At 51.0% G+C, this 23,257-nt stretch overlaps 1 protein-coding gene across 1 annotated transcript; it reads right to left on the minus strand.

Moving 5' to 3' along the window:
* Window positions 1-12,798: 12,798 nt before the first annotated feature.
* LOC128066995 (myeloid-associated differentiation marker-like) lies at window positions 12,799-13,758 on the minus strand. The gene has a single exon (XM_052660120.1). It carries the CDS (start codon window positions 13,738-13,740, stop codon window positions 12,799-12,801), a length of 942 nt encoding a protein of 313 aa, XP_052516080.1. The 5' UTR covers window positions 13,741-13,758.
* Between the last annotated feature and the right edge of the window lie 9,499 nt (window positions 13,759-23,257).

Consider the following 23,257-nt stretch of genomic DNA (forward strand, 5'->3'; position numbering starts at 1 on the left):
TGTCCATCACCAACTCCCGGAGTTCACTCAGACTCGCGTCCATCGAGTCAGTGATGCCATCCAGCCATCTCATCCTCTGTCGTCCCCTTCTCCTCCTGCCCCCAATCCCTCCCAGCATCAAAGACTTTTCCAATGAGTCAACTATTCACATGAGGTGGCCAAAGTACTGGAGTTTCAGCTTTAGCATCATTCCTTCCAAAGAAATCCCAGGGTTGATCTCCTTTAGAATGGACTCATTGGATCTCCTTGCAGTCCAAGGGACTCTCAAGAGTCTTCTCCAACACCACAGTTCAAAAGCATCAGTTCTTTGGCGCTCAGCCTTCTTCACAGTCCAACTCTCACATCCACTCTACTTCTCTGGAAGGTATGATAGAGCCCCTTGAAAACTCTTAACCTTTTCTGACACAAAAATCTCTTTGAGAATATGACTATCCCAGAAATATGCATCCACACACCCTGGAAATGTTTCACTCACTATCAGGGCTCTATAGACCTCCTGACCCATCCCAGGACATCAGTGGATCCACAGAGCTCAGGGCAGAAAGTGGCCTTGGAGGAGTAAGTCAGGTTATTCCTGCACCACCTTTCCCTCACGTGTGGATGAGCAGAGTCCTGGGCTCATATGCAGGGCTCCCCTTATGGATCTCCCAAATGCCAGAGGTCCCCAGATAGAGAAGAGAGTCCTCTGGAGCATCAGTCCCTAAACTTTTTGGCACCAGCGACCTGTTATGTGGAAGATGATTTTTCCACATACAGGAGGGAAGGCGGTGGTTTCGGGATGATTGAAGTACATTGCGTTTATTGCGCACTTTCTTTCTATAATTATTGCATTGTGATACATAGAGAAATAATTATACAACTCAGCATAATGCAGAAGCAGTGGGAGCCCTGAGCTTGTTTTCTTACGAATAGACAGTGCCACTGGGGGTGATGGGAGGCGGTGACAGCCACTCTCCAGTGTTAGCATCACTACCTCAGCTCCACTTCGGATAATCAGGCATTAGATTCTCATAAAAAGCACACAGTCTGGATCCTGTCAGATGCAAGCAGTCTGAGCAATGCTTATGGGAGAGAAAGATAGAGAGACGTGAGTGGGTGGGGGGCGGAAGGTGGTGCAGAATCTGGCAGGGACAGGCATTCACAGCCTTGGGCACCACATTGAATATTTGGGACTCAATGGGAAAGTACTGATGAGATGTAACCAGAGAACTAACATTTACTCACAGAGAAGCCTCTGGGATGTCCCCCCAGGTAGGAAAGTTGCAGTATGCAACCAGGGGCATTCCAAAAAGAGAGGGAGGGATCTTGAGTTCAGAGTCATTGGATAAGCAGGCCCTCAAAGCCCCAGGTGGGGGCAAGTGTGTGCTGGTAGCTGGGAGCTCATTTGGATGGAAGGGCCCAGGGAGGCAGGCTGGACATTAGGAGATATAGCCACATGTAGGCCCTTCCAGTTCAGTGGATGTTTATGAATCATCTGCTCTAGATCAGAGGCTGAGGATCCAGGTAAACAAGGTCCGGTTCATCCTTGAGAAACTCTTGGATGAAGAGGAGGAGGCCCATGACCTGACCATTAGCACATCTGGGGGGAGTGTCCACAGAGGGGAGTGCAGGTGTCCTGAGCAGGGATGGAGGGCGGGGCAGACAGGACACCAGATCTGAGTGGAGGATGTAGGTGTGTCTTAGTGAAGAAGGGGGCCTGGGGAGGGGAGAGCCCAAGCCCCTGTCTGAGGAGTTGGGGGGCTTGTCTGGGAAGCCAGCATGTGCAGGAGGCAGGGGATGGACCTGAGTTTGTGTATCTCCCAAATACCAGAGGTCCCTATGCAGGGCTTGTGGCACCAGGGACCCAGGACAAAGTATTAGCTCCTGGATTCACTGAAGAGCCCTGTTCTCAATGTGCTGAGCAAGGAGCACTCTAGAAACATCTCTGTCCCCATTGCCTAGCCCCTGGGCTCCTGTGAGACCTAATCCAGCCCCTCTGGGTCTGAGGCCAAGTCTGCAGCGCCCCGCCCCCACCCAGCAGATGGGAGCCCCTGGAGGGCACACCTGGCCTCAGGACCTGGATTCCTTGCCTGGCCATGCCTGGGCCCTGGGCTCATGGGTGAAGCCTGCCCTGCTCCACACACCTGCCGAGTCCAGGGTCTCAGGGGCCTGGGAGACTCACCCCTGACCCACTTCAGCCCTGGACTCAAGATGTGAGCAGGGAAGGCCCGGGTCGCATGGGCCGGGATTCAGCCCCCTGTCCCCTCTCAGTCCTGTGTCTACAGGATAACTCAGCAGAAGACGCCAGAGCAACCATGGAGCTCTACTGAATCTCCAGGAGAATTCAGTAGCAGTGAGGACTGCCTGCCTGGTGGAGTGCAGCACCTCCCCAAGGACTTGAGGCCTTTGTCTTTTCAGGACAGCAACTCTCTTGCTTTTGAAAAGTGCATTTTTAGCATTAAAATGGCTCCATATGCTCTCAACTTCCCTTGTAGCTCAGTTGGTAAAGAATCTGCCTTCAAGGCAGGAGACCCGGGTTTGATTCCTGGGTCAGGAAGATCTTCTGGAGGAGGAAATGGCAACCCACTCCAGTATTCTTGCCTGGAGAATCCCATGGACAGAGGAGCCTGGCAGGCTACAGTCCATGGGGTTGCAAGAGTAGAACACGACTTAGCAACTAAACCACCTCCACATATGCTCTCTACTTCTCCAGATCCTCCTCTTGTCTTTTCATTTCTTCTCTCTGAGCTGGATGTCACTGGACACTGCCCAGCACTGAGAGGGCAATGAACAATTGAGTTGGGATGGGGGTGAGTGTCAATTTCCTTAACACCTTGAATCCTGTGGGTCCAGGAGTAGCCCTGGTGACTTCATTAATACCCCTGGCTCCCCCTCCCTTTTCCAGCTGTGTCCATGCCCAGGAGGGAGGCATTATTTCCTGGGGGCGACCCCCAGCTCAGAGGTCGATTCAGCCCATCTTGATATGGGTGTCCCAGCACTGGGGAGCTTTCAGGCAAAGGTGCGAGAGGAGTGATGGGTGCCCCCTGGTGACCTTCAGCACCTCATCCCTCTCATTTGTAAAATGAGGAAGAAAAGGTGGTGGACTCTGGAGTCTGAGGTAACCAGTTTGGAAACCTGCCATGTAGTAGCTGTGTAACCTAGGCTGAGTTACTCAACCTCTCTGTGCCTCAGTTTCTCCATTTGTGAAGCAAGAGAATCTAACAACTCACAGGGTTCTTGTGAGATGATCCATACAGAGCCCACAGCACCATGCCTGTCATAGCTCAAGCAACCACCAAGTGACAATAACTGATGACTATTCTGTAGACCACAGGCCAGTCTAGGAGAGCCGCTGCCCTCTGCTACAAGGTCAAGAATCACTGGGGTGGGGGAGTGGGGGTGTGGCAGGCCCTGGTTAGTGTTTTGACCTCCAGAGGTGATTCCGATGCATATGACATTCAAATCGCATAAGGTGTCTTCTCAGCATCCCCTGGTACGTGAGCACAGCACGGCGTTCTCTCACTGCACCAGGTTCAGCATCACCTGGGGGCTGCTGGGCCCATCCAGTTTCTAATTCAGCAGGTCTTGGTGGGGGAACCTAGGAATCTGCATTCCCCAAAATTTCCTGTTGATGCCTTGCTGCTGGTCCAGGGACCACACTTTGAGAAGCACTGCCCACATCAGGCCATTGAGATGTGCAGCCACGGATGAGCCATTGGCCTAAGGGCTGAGCACCACCAGGGGGCTCTTCTCACTGGTCCAGCCTCACCCCCATCTACCTTAGCTGCCTATTCATGCAGAGAGAGGACACAGCCCTGCAGGACGAGTCCTAAGCAGCCCACTACAGGGCTGAGTGAAGAACTCAAGGGATTGGAATCTAGTCCCATCTGACAGCAATGCCAGTGCTTCTCAGACAATTTTACACTGACAGCGGCTCCCATTCCCACCACTGACACCCGGGAACCAGGTGTGAGAGGGCGGGCAGACTGAATTCTCAGGGTTCTCTCCTGCACTTCTCCCAGAGTCAGGGTCCTGACCTCCTCAGTTAAGATTTTTATGAACGTTGGAAACTGCTGGGTGGGGCTGCCTGTCTGGCTGTGAGTGGCCACCAGGTAGAGCCCTTGAACCATCTCTCTAAGGCTGACTTGCAGGTGGAATCAGCCTGAGAGTCACTCTAGCAGATGTGAGGGCTAGCTCCAGGACCCTCTAGATGCCCTCACTCACCGTGAGCTGAGGCTTAGGGCAGCCAGAGCAGTGGTGCAGCCTGGCCTGGAAGGTGACCCCAGGCTCCCTGACTCCCAGCCCAAGTTCCTTCCAAAGGATCAGGCTTCCTTGAAAGGAGAGGAGCCAGGATTCCCATCCCCTGAGATTTGGGGCTGGGACAGAGGGAGAGGGGTACAGATTCTGCCCTGCCAGTCAGTCCCAGCTCTGCCCTCCGTGGGGTCCTCAGTGGAGGCTGGAATTATTCTGCCTGACGGACCCCCACCCAGGACCCGCCGTCTGGAGGAAGAGCTCAGGCCACAGGAAAGCCGGTAGGACCTAGTGGTTCGGTCTAACTGCACCAGGACTCACTGGAGTCTATGGAATGAGGGGTGGATTTGCAATAAGAATCCTCTCTATGTGAGTTAGCATCTGTCCTGTAAGGGAAGGAAAGGCTGGAAGACAGCGACCAGGCTGAGGCTCCCCTGCTGTTTGGAAGCCACAGTAGCCTGGTCCGAGGTGCAGCCACAGGAAGGGCAGGACCTGGCTGGCAGAGGCTGGAGGCCAGGCCCCCTCAGTGGTTCCCGGGCTGGGAGGTCCTGGGCTCTAGCCCCACTGACGCTCTTGTTCCTGATGTGTTCAGTTCAGTTCAGTCGCTCAGCCGTGTCCGACTCTTTGGGACCCCATGAATCGCAGCACGCCAGGCCTCCCTGTTCATCACCATCTCCCAGAATTCATTCAGACTCATGTCCATCGAGTCCGTGATGCCATCCAGACATCTCATCCTCGGTCATCCCTTTCTCCTCCTGCCCCCAATCCCTCCCAGCATCAGAGTCTTTTCCAATGAGTCAACTCTTCGCATAAGGTGGCCAAAGTACTGGAGTTTCAGCTTTAGCGTCATTCCTTCCAAAGAACACCCAGGATTGATCTACTGTACAATGGACTGGTTGGATCTCCTTGCAGTCCAAGGGACTCTCAAGAGTCTTCTCCAACACCACAGTTCAAAAGCATCAATTCTTCGTCGCTCAGCCTTCTTCACAGTTCAGCTCTCACATACATACATGACCACAGGAAAAACCATAGCCTTGACTAGACGGACCTTAGTCGGCAAAGTAATGTCTCTGCTTTTGAATATGCTATCTCGGTTGGTCATAACTTTTCTTCCAAGGAGAAAGCGTCTTTTAATTTCATGGCTGCAGTCACCATCTCCAGTGATTTTGGAGCCCCCCAAAATAAAGTCTGACACTGTTTCAACTGTTTCCCCATCTATTTCCCATTAAGTGATGGGACCAGATGCCATGATCTTCGTTTTCTGAATGTTGAGCTCTAAGCCAACTTTTTCACTCTCCTCTTTCACTTTCATCAAGAGGCTTTTTAGCTCCTCTTCACCTTCTGCCATAAGGGTGGTGTTATTTGCATATCTGAGGTTATCGATATTTCTCCCGGCAATCTTGATTCCAGCTTGTGTTTCTTCCAGCCCAGCGTTTCTCATGATGTACTCTGCACAGAAGTTAAATAAGCAGGGTGACAATATACAGCCTTGATATACTCCTTTTCCTATTTGGAACCAGTCTGATGTGTAGACAAGGGATAATAATAACCCTTCCAGGTTAGTGTGAGGCTCAGAGACAATGATGTCAGGGGCTGGGCACAGAGAGGGGCCTGATGAAAGGCAGCCTTGAAGGAAGACTCACCTGTGATCCATCCATCCAAACAGAGCCATAATAATCTACCCATAACATGTCAGTCATGTTTCAATACAAAGTTATAACTTCCTACGAAAGGACTGGTGCTTGTGCTGCCCCATTTGCTTAAAGATACAGAAAACGGTGTGTTTATGTGCCTGTATTTGAGAAAGTCTGGTTTACATTAGAACAAAGCTTTAACTGAATTTGGGGTGGGTGGAGGAGAAAGCTGGGGTATCAGGGCCCTGTGGGAGGGGGGCAGAGAATAAGAGATGATGGAAGGATCTCGGACTGTGTTGGCCTCTGACAGATTCAAGGAATAGAATATTCTGGTAGTGCTTCTTTCTGCCCAAAGCACCAGAAAGAACAAGCTCTTTTTGTTTTAAGGGATTTGCATAAGGAGTGGTCCCAGACTAGTCTCAAGAGTGTAACTGGGGGCAGTGGTCTGGGCTGACGGGCAGCTGGCCCCGGCTCAGCATGGACATGGACCACTGCAGTCACCTGGTGGCCTGAGGGATGGCATGCTGCTGGCAGCAGTGGACAGCCAGAAGCCCGAGGGGCAGGCGGGCTGCAGCTGGGACCAGGGGAGTGACTTCCCTTGGCAGTCGTGCTAAGAGCATGTCATTGGCCCTAAGGCTTGTTGGGGTCAATGTAGGGAGGGGAGGAGCCCTGAGGGACCCCCACCCCATGAGCAGCCTGGTTGTCCAGATGGATTGTTTTGGAGAGCTTTGTGGCCTGAGGAAGCTTACTCTTCCTCCAGACAAAACATCGGGGGGATCTATGGAAACACACACTGGTTGGAGTGGAGGTGAGAGCATGGGCTTGAATTGAGCTCCCCACCCCACCTCCCCACCCTTGGTTAGATGCAGACCCTGAAAAGACCAACTGCGATGAATCCTCACCCTCCCAGTCTGGTTCCAGAAAAGACCTCAGGTTACAGCTCATAGGTTCTGTCTGCTAAGAAAGGGGCCCCGAGGCCTTGGGCTGCAGCGGGGCTGCTGAGGACACAGCAGTTACAAGAGGTCACACGTGCCATGCTCACTGCAGGTCAAGCTCTGCTCTGATTCATTTGTTCCTCCCAGCAGCCAATGAACTGTGTCCTCACTCTCCCCATTTTCACAGGCACAGAAAGGTCAACTGGCCAAGATCACACAGGTTTAAGTGGCAGAGCTGGGATTTGAGCCCAGTCATGGGGGTTTAGGATCTTAAATTCTGCTTGGCATTCACCTTGCAATTTATACCCAAAGGAAGGGAGTAACCGATATTTTTTCATACTAACCATTTGGTTTGGTGACTTGTTACATTTATTCATTTTATCTTCAGGGAGATTATTATTGTCATCCCCATTTTATAGATGATGGAACTGAGGCTCAGAGAGTATGTTATGTAATTTAAACAAAGTCACAGTTACTCCCTGACAGAGCCTGGATTTGAATACAGGTCTGTCTCCCCGCAAAGCTCAGCAGGTAATAGAACCTCAGGAAATGCAGAGCCCCTTCCCACTTTTCTCAGGTCCAGGAATCATTTCCTGGCTCTTGTGTGTCCTGCTCTGGCTGGACCCACCAGAGGTTCTGCAACAACCAGACCATTTTCTGTTGGAAAGCCAGCCAGAAAATGCCAGAGAAAGTGTGGAGATTCTAGGCAGGGGCTAATGGAACATAACTATCCTCTTTCCACCCACCAGCCTCTCTACGGGGACCTTTGAGAGGAGACAGACACACAGACAAGGGCCACATGCATTGGCAGCCAGTACTGCCACCCCAACCAGGGTGGACAGCCAGGTGCCTGAGACTGCAGGAGAGAGGGGTCCCTCTTCTCTCCACTCATAGGAGAATTGAGAAATGCTGACTCTGTGATTTTTCCAAGAACCTGGTCAGAGCCAGAGAATGGGAACATCTGTGCCACGAGGCTCTGTTCTGGATGTGGCTCAGACCACAGTCTGGGGGAGCGTCAGCTGGGAAACCCTGCGTAGAGGAGGCTGGTAGGGCTGCTGTCCCGGGAAACAGGGAGCCCAGGCCAGGCAAGGAGCAAGAGAAGGGCCTGAGGCTAGGGCACCAGAGGGCTTCTCCATCAACTGTTTCTGCTAAAGGGCTGGGGCAGGCCCTGGGGACCAACACGTGGGCCTCAGGGACATAGCTCCCCCTCCCCAGACCCCTGGACCCAAGGCACCTCCCTCCCCTCTGCCTTTGGACACAGGCCCATGCAGGCATCTCTCCTCCCCCAGCCTGTCCATCAAGGCTGCAGGGAACATGCAGACCATTTGCCAACCATCCCTCCTCTGACTCTTCTCCACTTGGTCTATTTTTCAAACTGAAATTTTGTTTTCTTCAAGGTAATTTACTTACATGTTTCAAAATCGAAATGCTCCAAAAAGCCCCATATTGAGAAACCTCGCTTCCACGTGTGGTCTACGCCCTCTCCCCTCCGCTGCCCTCTCTCATCGGTGCCAGGTCGCGACTGCTCCACTGCACTCATGGGAGCCCTTCCAGTGCTCCAAGATACAGAGCAAGTCCATGCAGATATATTTTCTATTTCTCCCACTCTCTTGACATTAAAAAAGAACATAAAGCATTTTCTGTACTATTTTCACTTAGGGTATCCTGGAAATTTTTCTTTATCATTATTTTGAGAGCATCCTTGTTTTTTCCAGCTGTATAGTATTCCCTCTTCTGTCTACACCTTGGTTTATTAACCAGCATCTTCAACATGACCCTGTGAGTTGTTTCCAATCTTTCCAATCTTATTTTCAAGTGAGATCTTCAGTGGAAACTTGATTCTCACCAGGCTGCTCTGGTTTAGAGAAAGTGGTGAGTGAGAAAAACACTCTATTTTCAACCCCCACCACCTCACCAGAAACCAAGGGCTGTGGAGAGCACAGCTCAAAAACAATGATTTTAGCCCAAACTGCTCATCTTATAAATGGGAAACTGAAACTCAGATCAGGGACAAGACTCATCTGTTACATGGTGGCAGAACTAGAACTAGAAACCAGATTTCTTGGGTTCTGCTCTCCATACTCCTCATGGTTCATCCCTAAGGGGACCAGACCACAGCCAGAAGTGGGGCCACTGGACTGGAGGCAGGACGACATGTGACTGTGAACCCAAACGTGGACCCCAGATCTGCTCCTCTCTCTTACTCTGGGATTCCACTAAGCCATCAGGGAAGCCTGGGGAGGTCTATGCATGCTTGCTTTTCTTGATGAAAAATGAATCATTAGTCAATCTAAGAAAGAAATGGAGTTTTTTATTTAAGCTCAGCGGTAAAGAATCCACCTGCCAATGCAGAAGGCGCAGGTTCCATCCCGGGGTTGGGAAGATCCCCTAGAGAAGGAAATGGCAACCCACTTCAGTATTCTCACCTGGAAAATCCCATGAACAGAGGAACTTGGAGGGCCAAAGTTCATGGGGTCGAAAAAGTCGGATATGACTCTGCGACTAAACAGCAACAACGAGGAATATGACCTGAGCAAGACTCTTTCTGGAAGCTATGAAAACTGTTCTGAAGAGGTAAGGGAGGAGGCCAGTATGTATGTGATTTCAGAGAAGGGGTACATGCAACCAAGCACATAGTTGTGGTAGAATGTTACTGCTCTTCATGAGGAATAGATCCCTTAGTTAACGGTTTTAGTGCTTTTCTAAGTATGGGAAGATGCAAGAAACTGTTCATAAAAATTTCTCTTGAAAAACTCTTGCTATCTGAGGTCCAGTTTTATAGATCACAGTGTCTCATCCTGATGTTCGACCTAAATTCCTTCCAGGGTGGATTGTAAGCCAGGGACTATGGTGGCTAATTACTTGATTCTTGTAGAACTGAACAGTGGGCGACATTTTTTATTTCACAGTCCTCTCCCTTTTTATCTTAATTTTGACCAGGATTTAGGAAACATTTTATGACCATTTTGTCACAGGTCACTAGGAATGTCTATTCCTGGTCGCTCAAGTGCTATTACTCACCTAGTCCTGGTAACAGTAGCCTTAATCCTCTGGACCACCTGTCTTACAAGAGTGTCAGCTCCAGGAAATGGTTCCTTCCTGTTGCTTCTTCCCATATCTAGAGTCACACTATTACATTCAAGGATCTTATAGACCATACATCAGGTCAATCATTTCAAGTCAACGTTATATTTTACCAGAGGCTCAATCACACATTTGGCGATGCAAGAAACAATAATCTTGTAAAATAGGCAGAATACAAATAATACAGCTGTGACATTAATAAGGTCATGCTGCTGCTACTGATAAGTCACTTCAGTCGTGTCCAACTCCATGTGACCCCATAGATGGCAGCCCACCAGGCTCCCCCGTCCCTGGGATTCTCCAGGCAAGAACGCTGGAGTGGGTTGCCATTGCCTTCTCCAATGCATGAAAGGGAAAAGCGAAAGTGAAGTCGCTCAGTCGTGTCCGACTCTTAGCGACCCCATGGGCTGCAGCCCACCAGGCTCCTCCATCCATGGAATTTTCCAGGCGAGCGTACTGGAGTGGGGTGCCATCGTCTTCTCCAATAAGGTCATAAGTTGTGTTAATCGTCTAAAGAGTTATATGACTGGGGCCAGAAGAAGGAAAATTCACCTTTATGGCTGAGCAGAGAGGTTGGTTAACACATACTGCAGATACTCAGTGCACTCTAGAGGGGAGGGAGGAGGCTCAAATGGACAGAGAACAATTTTATCCTGAAATTTTTCATCTTGCCTTAAATATGAACTATTTTTAGTCCTTCTTAAGATTTCCCCACCATAGGGACCACCTCCTGGGAGCCCTCCCCATTCATCCCACCTGCCCCTGGATGAAGATCACATGACTTCATCCCAGTACAGGAGTGAGGGGCAGCAGTGGGCGTCCTTCCCCTCCCCTCCTCCACAGCTCTGCTTGCCTGGCCCCTCTGGCCCTGGTGAAGCTACTGTGCTGGGCTCTGAGGCTTTGTGGCTGAGAATAGGAGAGGAAGAAGGTTTGGGGTGACTTCCTCACCACAGTTATACAAAGGGCGGCTGGTGCCAATGCCAGCCTGCACACGGACACGCATGCTCATACCCAGGGAAACACGCTGCGCATGCACACAGGCACACAACTTTTTTTAAAAAAATGTTTTTGCCTGCGCTGAATGGCAGGTGGGACCTTAGTGCGCGGACCAACTATAGAACCCACTCCCCCTGCAGGGGAAGCCAGGAGTCTCAACAAGCGGACCACCAGGGAAGTCCCTGGCATAAACTATTAAAGAGGAGCTGGCAGGAGCCTTTTAAGAGTTATCTGATGGGATATTGGTCACTGGGGTGGGGCTCAAACTAGTTTTCTAGGGATGGTCCACTCCCTAAGGTCTAGGTCAGGTGAGGGTGGGAAGACAGTGGGAGGGACCCCACCAGGGACCCCACCCAGGGCTGGGTGGGTGAGAAGGGAAATCTTCTAGGCCTCTTCTGAGCTCTAGATAAATTTGGGTTAATTAGGGTCTCTTGATTGGTGAGGAGGGGAGGAGGCATTGTTTTGTTTTGTTTTCCTTTATCTTAACATTGAGGTTAAAAAAGTACATTGTGATTGTGGAGAAGGGACGAGATTTTCTCCATGATTGACAGCAGGGGGTTGATGGGAACCAGAAGCTCCTGGGAATAAGATATACATACTTATACATTCATATAGACCATCTTATTCATGACTCCCAGAGAAGCAGGAAGCAGCAGAGAAAGCCACTGACACATAGAATCATACTTCTGTGAGCATCAGTCAGGGATGCAATTCCTTTTACTACGGCAGAAGCAATTGCCACCTTCTGAAGTAACCCCGCTGGGAAAAAGAATGAAAAGAAACTTCCCCTTTAGGAATAAGGATATTCACTAATTTTTGCCTTCCTGATCAGGAAAAAAAAAAAAAAAATCCAGGCTAACATCACCTTTAAGGCTGCAGGGGCCACACTCTTCTCCCTGCAGAGGCAGGATCTGCTGTTTTGATCGCTGAGGCAGGAGAGCCACATCGCTGCCCCTCACCAACACTGCAGACAGGTGTCTTCAAGACCCTGGGGTTCTCTGCCAGCCCCTACTTCAAAGTCCAGAAAGTAATTGGGATGAAATTCATCACAACTTCCTCTAAGAAGCCCTCTAGGCTGTGGGTGTTTAGTGAACCTGCAAAAATTCTGGAGCCAATCTCAGGTGGGGCTGAGCACCAGATGGGGCCCAGGGACCCAAGGTCTCTGCTTCAAGACTCCCACCCACTGGGAATTATTAACCTCCAGAGATTTTGTTTTAACTTAAAAAGAAGCCAACTCATTAGAAAAGACCCTGATGATGGGAAAGATTGAAGGCAGGAGGAGAAGGGTTAGCGGATGAGATGGTTAGATGGCATCACTGACTTAATAGACATGCATTTGAGCAAGCTCTGGGAGATGGTGAAGGACAGGGAAGCATGGTGTGCTGCAGTCCACGGGGGTCGCAAAGAGTCGGACACAACTGAGAGACTGAACAACAATAATACTCTACAACCCCCTCCACTGGGAAATTGGGGTCCAATCCCTAGCTACCTGCACTCACCCCACTCTGCATATCTGTTCCAACTAAGACACAGCCAGGGCGACAGACAACCAGAGCCTCCCAAGGCCCAGGGTGTGAACAGCTGCACAGAGGGCTGTGTGCTGTGGAGTCAGCACCTTAGGAGGCGGGAAGGGGCAGTGGGCAGAGGAGGAAGGAGTCTCAGGTCCTGATGGATCAGAAGAAGGAAGATTGAGAGAGGTGATCAGCACATAGGAGATGAGAAAACAAGGATGACCAGAAAAGGGACAAAAAGCAGAAAATGCAGAAAAGACGGAACAACACAAGAAACAGGCAAAACAGAATTATGGGCAACCACACGAGACAGAACGGAGACAGAGAAGAAGGAGGGAAGGGAACAGGAAAGAGCAAGATGAGTGGGAAAGGATGTGAGAACGGAGAGAGGGAGCCAGGAAGAGAACATCAGAGGACGACTGAGCTTGGTGAAGATGCCTCCACTAACAATAATAGGGAATCGGGGGACCTGGCGCAGAGCCTCAGAAGCTGATAAAAAAAGCGGCGGGCCAAGTCCACCAGGTCAACCACATAAATCAGCAGGTTGATGGCAGTCAGGACAGCCACAGCCAGTCGCTGGTCCCAGGTGCATATATAGGAGGTGAGTTTGTCATGGCAGCTCACGTCACTGGACCTCTGGGGCTGCCCGCCGAACTCCCTGTTGAACTGGTAGAGTGGCCAGAGGACCATAGCAGAGGCATAGAGGAGGGCCGAGAGCAGGGTCAGCCCCAAATGCACAAGGGGGACGGAGACGGGCAGCCTGTTGTCCCAGTTGTACCAGTTCAGCAGGAGGGTCACGGCTGACAGGAGGAAGCAGATGGAGTACACAGCCACGCACCACTCCAGGGCCAGCTGGTGCATGTACAGGTGGGGGCTGCTGATGAAGGCGAAGATGACGCAGGCCACGAAGATCTCCAGCCTGTGAAGCAGGCCTGGCAAGGTGAGCACAGAGCAGGAGAACTCTCCAGACCGGGCACAGGTCCAGACCACTTCAGTGGCATAAGCCACAGATGCAAGGCTGGAAAAGGTAGTGACCGCAATGGCGTGGTCGCCAAAGGGGCTGTGAGGCAGCAACTGGATGCAGGCGGTGGCAAAGACGATGGAGCCTGAGAGGCATAAGGAGGTGGCACAGGAGGCGCTGGTGATGAGAAAGCCGTCCCAGGAGAGGTGGAGGCGGGACTGAAGCCCACACAACTCGACTATGAGGATGATGAGGGTCACGATGAAGCAGAAGCACCAGATAAATATGGACCAGTTACCTGCAGCCGCCTGCAAAGTGCTCACACCAGCCACCAGGGAGAAGGCCACGCAGGTGGAGAGCAGCTGCAGCAGGCGGAGAAAGTAGCCCATGATGATGGTCAGAGAGCCCATGCCTGGGGATGGTCATGTGGAGCTCCTGATGGTTGTGCAGGCCTAGGTCATCGATATGGCAGTGGTCTTTGCTGACACCCACCAGAAAAAGATCCAGCTCTGGAGTCAAGACGCCTGGAAAAGGCTCAGGGCCCTCTGAGGGCTGAGGCTCAGGATCTGTGGAGTTGGAACCAATGGCCCAGACACTCGGGTAACAGCACAGCCGCTCCAGAATGTTTCTCCCCACCCATCAGCCTTGGCCTTGTCAGGAGACTTGTCCTATCCCAAACCTTATAGCCATGTTTGGTCTGGCCTCAAACCATGAATATTTTATCTCTCTGAGCTATGTACCTTTATCTAGGGAGACAGAAGTTAGGCTGGTCCTTATCTGCAATCCCAACCCTTCAAGGCTATGAAAATTGAAAAAAGAATTTTGAAAAAATTGATTTGGTAACAAATTTTGACCTGAACAAACATGAGACAATTTATGTTCAGAAGTTCAGTTGCAGAAACACTAATGTATCTGATTACAAGGTGCTTTCAGACCCCAGTGAGTGTGACATCATACACAGTAGATGCACCATGTCACCTATCTGGAGCTGAAAAATTCTGAATTCCGGAGCAGACCCAAAGGTTTCAGAAATGGGATATTGGATTGTACCGCTAACCACATTTTACAGATGACAAAACTGAAGCTGGGTGGTTAAGTATTTCCCTGAGGTTGCCCCGTAGATAGGAGTGGGAATCCAGATGAAAATGCCAAAGCTGTAGGTTTGAGTGCTTTGCTCTACAGTTCAGCAGGTCAGCCAGGCCGTGGGTGGGAGCCCAGGACCAAAGCTCGTGGCTCTGAGACCTAGGACACACCTTCTGGGCCATGGCCTCCTTCCACAGCAACCTGGAGACACATGTGTCCTGGCCTGTCCTCCCAGGAGCCATCACTAGAAAGAGTTGCCATCGAGGGGACACAGCTCCACCCAGACGAGGGCAGCTTCAGAGCTTAACAGGGAGGAGCCATGGGGTGAGAGCAAGGCCCTGGGGATGTGGGGACAAGATGACATGGAAAACAGGAACCGCTCTGAGTCCCCTCCCCCGCATGTTGCCTTCCCATGTGACTCTTCCCCAGTGGGGCAGGGAGACGCCAACCCAGCATGACTCCAAGGTGGAGCGTCCTGGAGGAAGCACAGAATAAACTAACATAATGTTTAGCTTTTAAGCTCCAAAACTGTCATCCAGATGTGAGTCTGGAAATATCTAGAAGTAACCCACTCCAGTGTTCTTGCCTGGAGAATCCCAGGGACAGGGAAGCCTGGTGAGCTGCCATCTATGGGGTCGCACAGAGTCGGACACAACTGAAACAGCTTAGCAGCAGCAGCAGCAGTCCTACCTGAGTGAGGATTCTCCTGGCCTGGGAGATTGCTTAGCAGCTTCCAAGCTGGGAAGAAGGGATTGGAAATGAACAAGGATGCGATATCTGATTCTGATGTGAAGTCTTTCAGGGCATCCCAGGGAGGGGGTGGGGATGGACGGATGACTGGCCCGCTTTTAAGGGCAGGAGCTGAAAGAAGAGGCACCTGCTGGACCCTAGGAGGAGACAGCCCTGAGAAGGCAACCAGGACTGGAGTGGGGGCTGGGGTGACAGACTGGAGATGACTGGGTGGGTGGTGCAGATTCCAGGGTCCCAGGGGCCCTGAGGCAGCCCAGTAGGGGTCTTCTGACCCAGAAGAGATGCAGGCATGGAGCCAAGCTTCCCATGGAGGAGGGGCCTGGACTGGAACTGAGACAGGAGAACAGGGCCCTGAAGGGGTTTCAGGGCTGTGATGGGGACACGTGGCCAGAGTGGCAGGGACCCTGGAGACCATGGAATTGCCCAGGTCACCTGCCCAAGACAGTCCCGCCAGCCAGGGCTGCAGTCCTGTTCACACAGGGGCTCCTCCAGGGTCCAGTGTGGGGGGAGTGAGGCCCATCCCAGCCCGTCCCCTCCTCAGGGACAGTTGCCCTGCTTCCAAGGGACTATTTGCTGAGAGGCCCCCAGGGCTGAAGGGCCAGCACCCTGAGCCCAAGCCAGCTTCCTGCCATCAGGGGATTATTATACCACCTTTGCTGATAATAGACCCTGGGACAAGCTGAGGCTGAAAGAGAAACACAGAGCAAACCTGAGAACCTCCCTGGCATCACAAAGCTCCTTGACCCCCAGTTGCCAGTGGAGCCCTGGAGCCTGCGGGCCTCTCAGTGGGCACTGCCAGGGTGGAGAGGGGCACTGCTGTGAGGGAGGGAGGGGGTATCTGTCCCCAAAGCTGTTCCCAACTTACCTCAACAAAATGACCCTGCAATTTATATCTAAGGCTAAAAGACAACTTTAAGTTCAGTTCAGTCACTCAGTTGTGTCCGACCCTTCGCGACCCCATGAATCGCAGCACGCCAGGCCTCCCTGTCCATCACCAACTCCCGGAGTTCACTCAAACTCATGTCCATCGAGTCGGTGATGCCATCCAGCCATCTCATCTTCTGTCATCCCCTTCTCCTCCTGCCCCCAATCCCTCCCAGCATCAGAGTCTTTTCCAATGAGTCAACTCTTGGCATGAGGTGCCCAAAGTATTGGAGTTTCAGCTTCAGCATCATTCCTTCCAAAGAAATGCCAGGCTGATCTCTTTTAGAATGGACTGGTTGGATCTCCTTGCAGTCCAAGGGACTCTCAAGAGTCTTCTCCAACACCAAAATTCAAAAGCATCAATTCTTCGGCACTCAGCTTTCTTTACAGTTCAACTCTCACATCCATACATGACCACTGGAAAAACCATAGCCTTGACTAGACGGACCTTTGTTGGCAAAGTAATGTCTCTGCTTTTGAATATGCTATCTAGGTTGGTCATAACTTTCCTTCCAAGGAGTAAGCGTCTTTTAATTTCATGGCTATAATCACCATCTGCAGTAATTTTGGAGCCCCCAAAAAATAAAGTCTGACACTGTTTCCACTGTTTCCCTATCTATTTCCCATGAAGTGATGGGCCCAGATGCCATGATCTTGGTTTTCTGAATGTTGAGCTTCAAGCCAACTTTTTCACTCTCCTCTTTCACTTTCATCAAGAGGCTTTTTAGCTCCTCTTCACTTTCTGCCATAAGGGTGGTGTCATCTGCATATCTGAGGTTATTGATATTTCTCCCGGCAATCTTGATTCCAGCTTGTGCTTCTTCCAGCCCAGCATTTCTCATGATGTACTCTGCATAGAGGTTAAATAAGCAGGGTGACAATATACAGCCTTGACGTACTCCTTTTCCTATTTGGAACCAGTCTGTTGTTCCATGTCCAGTTCTAACTGTTGTTTCCTGACTTGCATATAGGTTTCTCAAGAGGCAGGTCAGGTTGTCTGGTATTCCCATCTCTTTAGATCCATTTAATAGCACAGAGGGAGGACTTGGGGAAGGAGAGGATGAGGTTCCTGCTGTGTGACCCTGGGTCAGGCCTGTGCCCTCTCTGGGCCTCTGTTCCCCCACCTGGAAAGCAGCAGCTTTACCTGAGTCTCCCAGCAGCCCCTCCTCCACTCTCATCTGTGAGCCTGGACATGGTGCCCCAGAGAGATCACAGCCTGGATGTGGCTGAGCCCTGCCTGCCCAGCAGCCAGGAGTGTGGACTGGAAGACAGGGAGCCGGGAAGGTCATGGCCGGGACAGAGGAAGGAAGGAGGAGGTGCCAGAAGGACAGAGAAGGAAGAGGGAAGATGGACACCAGAGTGACAAGGATAAGAGGGTCCGTCCTTGCCTCCTTTAGCTTCTGGAGGCCCCTTGTCTTGTAGCCCCCGCTTAATTCCATCTGTCTTCATGTGCTCATCTTCTCTCAACTCTGTGTGTTTAAGTCTCTGCGTCCTTTCTCTTATCACCTCCTCCAGGAGGTCTTCCTTGATTCCACCAACTCGATCTCCGATTGCTTCCAGAGTGACACTTCTGTGAAGTAATCTGACGTGGGCAGCTCCTGGGTGTCAAGTGAGCACAACAGGTGAGGTGGGAGGAAGTGAGGTGTTGCAGGAGCAGCAGACAGGGCTCAGTGTAGGTGGACCTGGACACCAGAGACACAAGTAGGATCTTAGCTGCAAGTGATGAGGCCTCACTGACATTCTCTAAGGAGGGACTGATCCATCAGAGGCCCACTCTGGAACGGACACTCTGGCTGTAGGAGGAAAATGGAATGGCAGCTGGCCAAGAAGCTGGGTGGCCAGTTTGGAGGTTGATTCCACAGTCCAAGTATGTGATGATGGACCTTGAGAAAAGATGCTTCAGGGGTGGAGGGCAGGGGCAGATTTATGAAATATTTGAGAGCAAACATTCAGCTGGTCTTGATGAGGGGAGGGACCATGATTACTGACACTCGATGCCCCAGGGGCAGCTGTAACCTCACCTCTCCCTTCTGCTCCCTTGACATCTCAGGCTCTGTCCCAGGTGCTCCCTGCGCCCCGCCCCTCCCTCTGGGCACCACCCACTCAGGGCTCTGGGAAGGGAGGCTAAGAAAGGGGGAGCCAGCCGGAGCTCAGGGAGGCGGCCTGGGCTCCTGCCTCCTCGTTTCCTTGAGGCCCCTCCAGGTACACGTGCTATTCCTCCACCTGCACCTGAGGCCCGGCTCGTGCGCTTCTAGAGGGAGGAAGTTCATTAAGAAATGGATCTCTCTCCACAATTCACCTGCGTCAGGACCTGTTCTCTGGAGTGATGGTCCCCCTGCTCCTCAGCCTCCCATCCCTCCTTTTCTCCCTCCTCCTCCTCCTCTCCCATTGTCCTAGGGTCTCAGGTCCTCAGGACTCCAGGCTCGACCACCTCTTCTCCGGGCACCTTCTAGTCCTTATCCAGTCAGATGGCTTTAAGTGTTCTAGGCCCTGGACAGAGAGCAGAGAACGGAACCTATAGTTTCTTCCCTCACGAATCCTACTTACCTAGATGGATAATATGCAAACCAATCCATAATAGCATATTATCTGGTAATAAATATAATGACAAGGGGAAAACAGGTGAAGAGGCAGTTATTGGAATGTGGGGAGTGGCTAAGACTGCTCCGTGGATGTGACATTTAAGAAGATGCTGAATGAAGTAAATAGGCTGAATGATGGCAACTCTGCAATTCCTGCCTCCAGAGCTGATCTCTGCTGAGTGCTAGAGTCTTATCCAGCTACCTCCTGAGTGCTCTCTCTGAATCATGCATGGCACCTCACACTCAACATGTCCAATCCCACCTCTTGAACCTCCCGGCCCCAAAACACGCTGATCCTTCCTCATCTTTCTCATTCAGTCAATGGCTGCACCTTCACAGACGCTCTTCACAAAATACTTGTGAATCCATCCTCTCTTCTTCATCTCTAGAGTCACCACCTGGTCCAGATCCATCCATCCCCTTACCTGCTCTGCCATAAGCTTCCTGCTAACCACTCTGTTTCCATTCTTTACCTCAATGTCTGCTTTGGAGTGAACTTAACTAAGAAATTTTGTCAGGCTTCTCTCTGCTCCCTCAGGATGAAACACACATCCCAAAATATCACTTCCAAAGCCCTGCAAGCTCACACCCCTTTCTACCTCTCCTGCCTCTTTGCCTCCCTCCCTCCAGCCACTGAGAACTCCCAATTCTTCTTGGTCATCTCAGGGCCTTCCCACTGATATGTCTACATGACTCCCAACCCTGAACTGAGACCAGAGCTCAGCCTGGCACATAGCAGTCCTGTGCTCAGTCAATGCCACTCAAAGCCTCAGTTTCATCATCCAGACGGAGAAGGCAATGGCACCCCACTCCAGTACTCTTGCCTGGAAAATCCCATGGACAGAGGAGCCTGGTAGGCTACAGTCCATGGGGTCGCTAGGAGTCGGACAGGACTGAGTGACTTCACTTTCACTTTTCACTTTCATGCATTGGAGAAGGGAATGGCAACCCACTCCAGTGTTCTTGCCTGGAGAATCCCAGGGACGGGGGAGCCTGGTGGGCTGCCATCTATGGGGTCCCACAGAGTCGGACATGACTGAAGCGACTTAGCAGCAGCAGCAGCATCCAGAAAATGAAGATAATTAGCACCTGCTTTTAGACATGATGGGCTCTTGATTAGACCTGCAGAGAACATCTCTGGCAACTTAAGCAGAGAACAACTGTACTAGAGAGCTGCTGGTTAGCTTTCAGAATTATTTGGGTGGGACCAGGCTCAGACATAGGCTCAGACCAGGAAGGCAGGAGCTGGGCAGCCAGGGCACAGCCAAGGGCAGCTGGTCCAGGCACTGTGGCCATTGGAAGCACACTGGATGCTACTGCAGGCCCCGCAGAAGGAGATGATCTGACCTGTGTCTGTTTGTCTCCTGCTCCTTAGGTGTGTGTCCAAGCCCAGTTGTGTCAGGTTAATTATTTACCTGCCCTTTTATGTTTCTTATTGAAGTTCCGGCCCAGTCTCCCCCCAAGACTAAATATGGGGGGAGTTCCCATTCTCAGTGATTCTCCTTCACAGAGATGTCCATTATACACGACCATGATGTTGTTAGGAGATTAAATGAGATAACGCAAAACCCAGTGATTCTGTAACATTCCACTAAAGACAGAAAGAACAGAATGTAACCTGGTCAGGAGATTCAACCTGGATTGTGAGGCTGTAAAGTAATATTCATAAGGCTATAGTATGAAGTCATATTCATTCAACAAATACCTGCTTGTGTCAGCCCAGTTCAGTGCTGGGAATATACTCATGAGTGAAAGAGGCAAATGCTCTACCTGGTGCATCTATATTGTAGTATTTATGTTTGAAGCCTCATGGTTTACTTGAAGCTGAATGTAGAGTTTTGCATTCTATTTTACAATAGGTCATAATAGTATACACGTAACATATTAGGCCTGTTTCAACAAAAAAAAACAGCTTCCTACAAATGGACTAGGGACTCTGTCCCCCTATTTGCTTGATGATGCAGAATACTGTTTCCTTACCTGCCTATACGGAGCAACTTCTTGACACCAAGAACAAAGCTTAAAACAAGTTTGTGGAGCAGGAAGAGGAGAAAGCAGGGGTGCCAGGGTCCTGTGGTTGGGGGAAGAGGTTGAGATGATGGAGGGAACTGGGTCTGTGCCAGCTTCTGCAGGGTCCAGGAACAGAATATTCTGGAATCCTTCCTTCCTCCTGAAGCCCCAGAAAGAAACACAAGCTCTTTCTTCTTGGGATTAGCATTAGGAGTGGTCCCAGACTAGCAATGAGAGTGTTACTGGGGGCGGTGGTCTGGGCTGATGGGCAGCTGGCCCTGGCTCAGCAGGGACGTGGACCACTGCAGTCACCTGGTGGCCTGAGGGATGGAGTGCAGCTGGGAGCCCAAGGGGCAGGCGGGCTGCAGCTGGGACCAGGGGACTGCCTTCCCTTGGCTGTAGTGCTGAGAGGGTGTTATTTGTCCTAAGGTTTGTCAGGGCCAATGCAGGGAGGGGAGGAGGCCCAGAGGGAGCCCCACCCCGTGAGCTGCCCAGATGGATGGTTTCTGAGAACTCTGTTGCCTGAGGAAGCCTCACTCTTCTTCCAGACAAAGTGCTGGAGGGATTTATGGAAACAGATGTTGGTTGGAGTGGGGGTGAGGAGACGGGCTTGAACAGAGCTCCCGTCATCACCTCCCAACCCCTGGTCAGAAGCAGATTCAGGAAAGAATCTCACCCTCCCAGCCTGGCTCCACAAGAGACCTCAGGTTACAGCTCACAGGTTCTGTCAGCTGAGAAAGGGGCCCTGAGGACTTGGGCTGCAGCGGGGCTGCGTGGACACAAGAGTTACAAGAGGTCACACGTGCCGTGCTCACTGCAGGTCAAGCTCTGCTGTGGATTCATTTGTTCCTCCCAGCAGCCCCTGAACTGTGCACTCAGTGTCCCCATTTTCACAGGCACAGAGAGGTCAACTGGCCAAGATCACACAGAGAGGAAGTGGCAGAGCTGGGATTTGAACCTAGATACTTGGTTCAAGATCTTAAACTCTCCCTGGATTTGGCATCGTACCTTAGATCCAAGAGGAATGGAGTAGCCATTTCTTCAGCAACAACAATCTGACTAGGTGACTTATTTCTCTTTCATCTTCAGAGATATAGTTATTGTCATCCCCATTTTATTGATCTTGAACTGAGGCCCCAAAACCACATTATATCTTTTGCTCAAGGTTACACAGTTTCTCCTTGTCAGAGCCTGGAATTCAAGTCTGGCTTCCTGCAAAACTCAGCAGGTACTAGAACCTCAGGAAAGGCTGAGCCCCTTCCCTCTTCTTTTGGGCCCAGGAATAATCTCTGGGCTCCTGTCTGTCCTGGTCTAACTGCAGTGCCCCAACCAGAGGTCCTGCAGCAGTGCCCTCATCTCAGCCAGACCACTTCCTGTTGACAAGCCAGCCAGAAAATGCCAGAGAGAGCGTGGAGACCTTAGACACTGCCTTCTCCTCAGCTCATCTGCCTCCCTACAGCCACCTTGAGACAGGAGACAAACACACAGACAAGAGCCAGGATTGGCATCCTGCACTGGTTCCCAGGGCAGATAACCAGGTGCCTGATGCCCCAGGAGAGAAGAAATCCTCTTCTCTCCACTCAAAGGTAAATTCGGGAAGGCTATCTCCATGATTATTCCAAGAAGCTGCTGCAGAGCCAGAGAATGAGTACATCTGTGCCCCAGGTCTGTTCTGGATACGGCTCAGGCCACAGTCTTGGTGGGTGGGGGCATTAGCTAGAGTCACCCTGCCTGGAGGAGGCTCTGGCAGGCCAACTGAGGAAGGAGCCTCTAACAGCTGTCCCAGGAGACAAGGAGCCCAGGCCAGGCAGGGAGCAAGGGAACCGGGGGTCTTCTCCATCATCTGTGTGTGCAAAGGGGCTGGGAAAGTCCTGGTCACAGCAGGTGGGCTTGGGGGCCACAGCTCCCCCTCCCCAGCCCCTGGACCCAAGGCACCTCCCTTCCCTCTGCCTTTAGAGACAGGCTTGTGCGGGCATCTCTCAGCTCCTCCCCCAGCCTGTCCATCAAAGTTGCAGGGAACATGGAAACCATCTGCCAACCACCCCTCCCTGACCCTTCTTCTCCAGTTGGTATATTTTTCAAACTTAAATTTTATTTTCTTGAAAAGGTAATATATTTATATGGTTCAAAATAAAAATATTCTTTTAAAAGCCATGATTGAGAAACCTCACTTCTACCTGTGGCTCCATCTACTCTCTCTTCAGTTCCTCTTCCTGATTAAGACCAGGCATCTGCTCCACTGAACTCATGGCGGTCCTTTCTGTGTTTCTTGAAGCAAACCAATCATCTATAGATATTTTTATTTTTATTGTATTTCTCTCCCTATTATATATTTTAAAATAGCATACTGTATATCTTACTGTTTTTACTCTGTATACACTGGAGATATTTCCTTATCATTATTTGAGAGCATCCTCATTTTTTCCCAGCTGTTTAGTATTCCTTCTTCTGTCTACACCATAGTTTATTAACCACCACCCTAAAGATGAGCATATGAATCACTTCCAATCTTTCCAATCTTATTTTCAAATGAGATCTTGAGTGGGAGTTTGATTCA

This window comes from Budorcas taxicolor, chromosome 21 (assembly GCF_023091745.1).
Source record: "Budorcas taxicolor isolate Tak-1 chromosome 21, Takin1.1, whole genome shotgun sequence".
NCBI classification, from domain to species: domain Eukaryota; kingdom Metazoa; phylum Chordata; class Mammalia; order Artiodactyla; family Bovidae; genus Budorcas; species Budorcas taxicolor.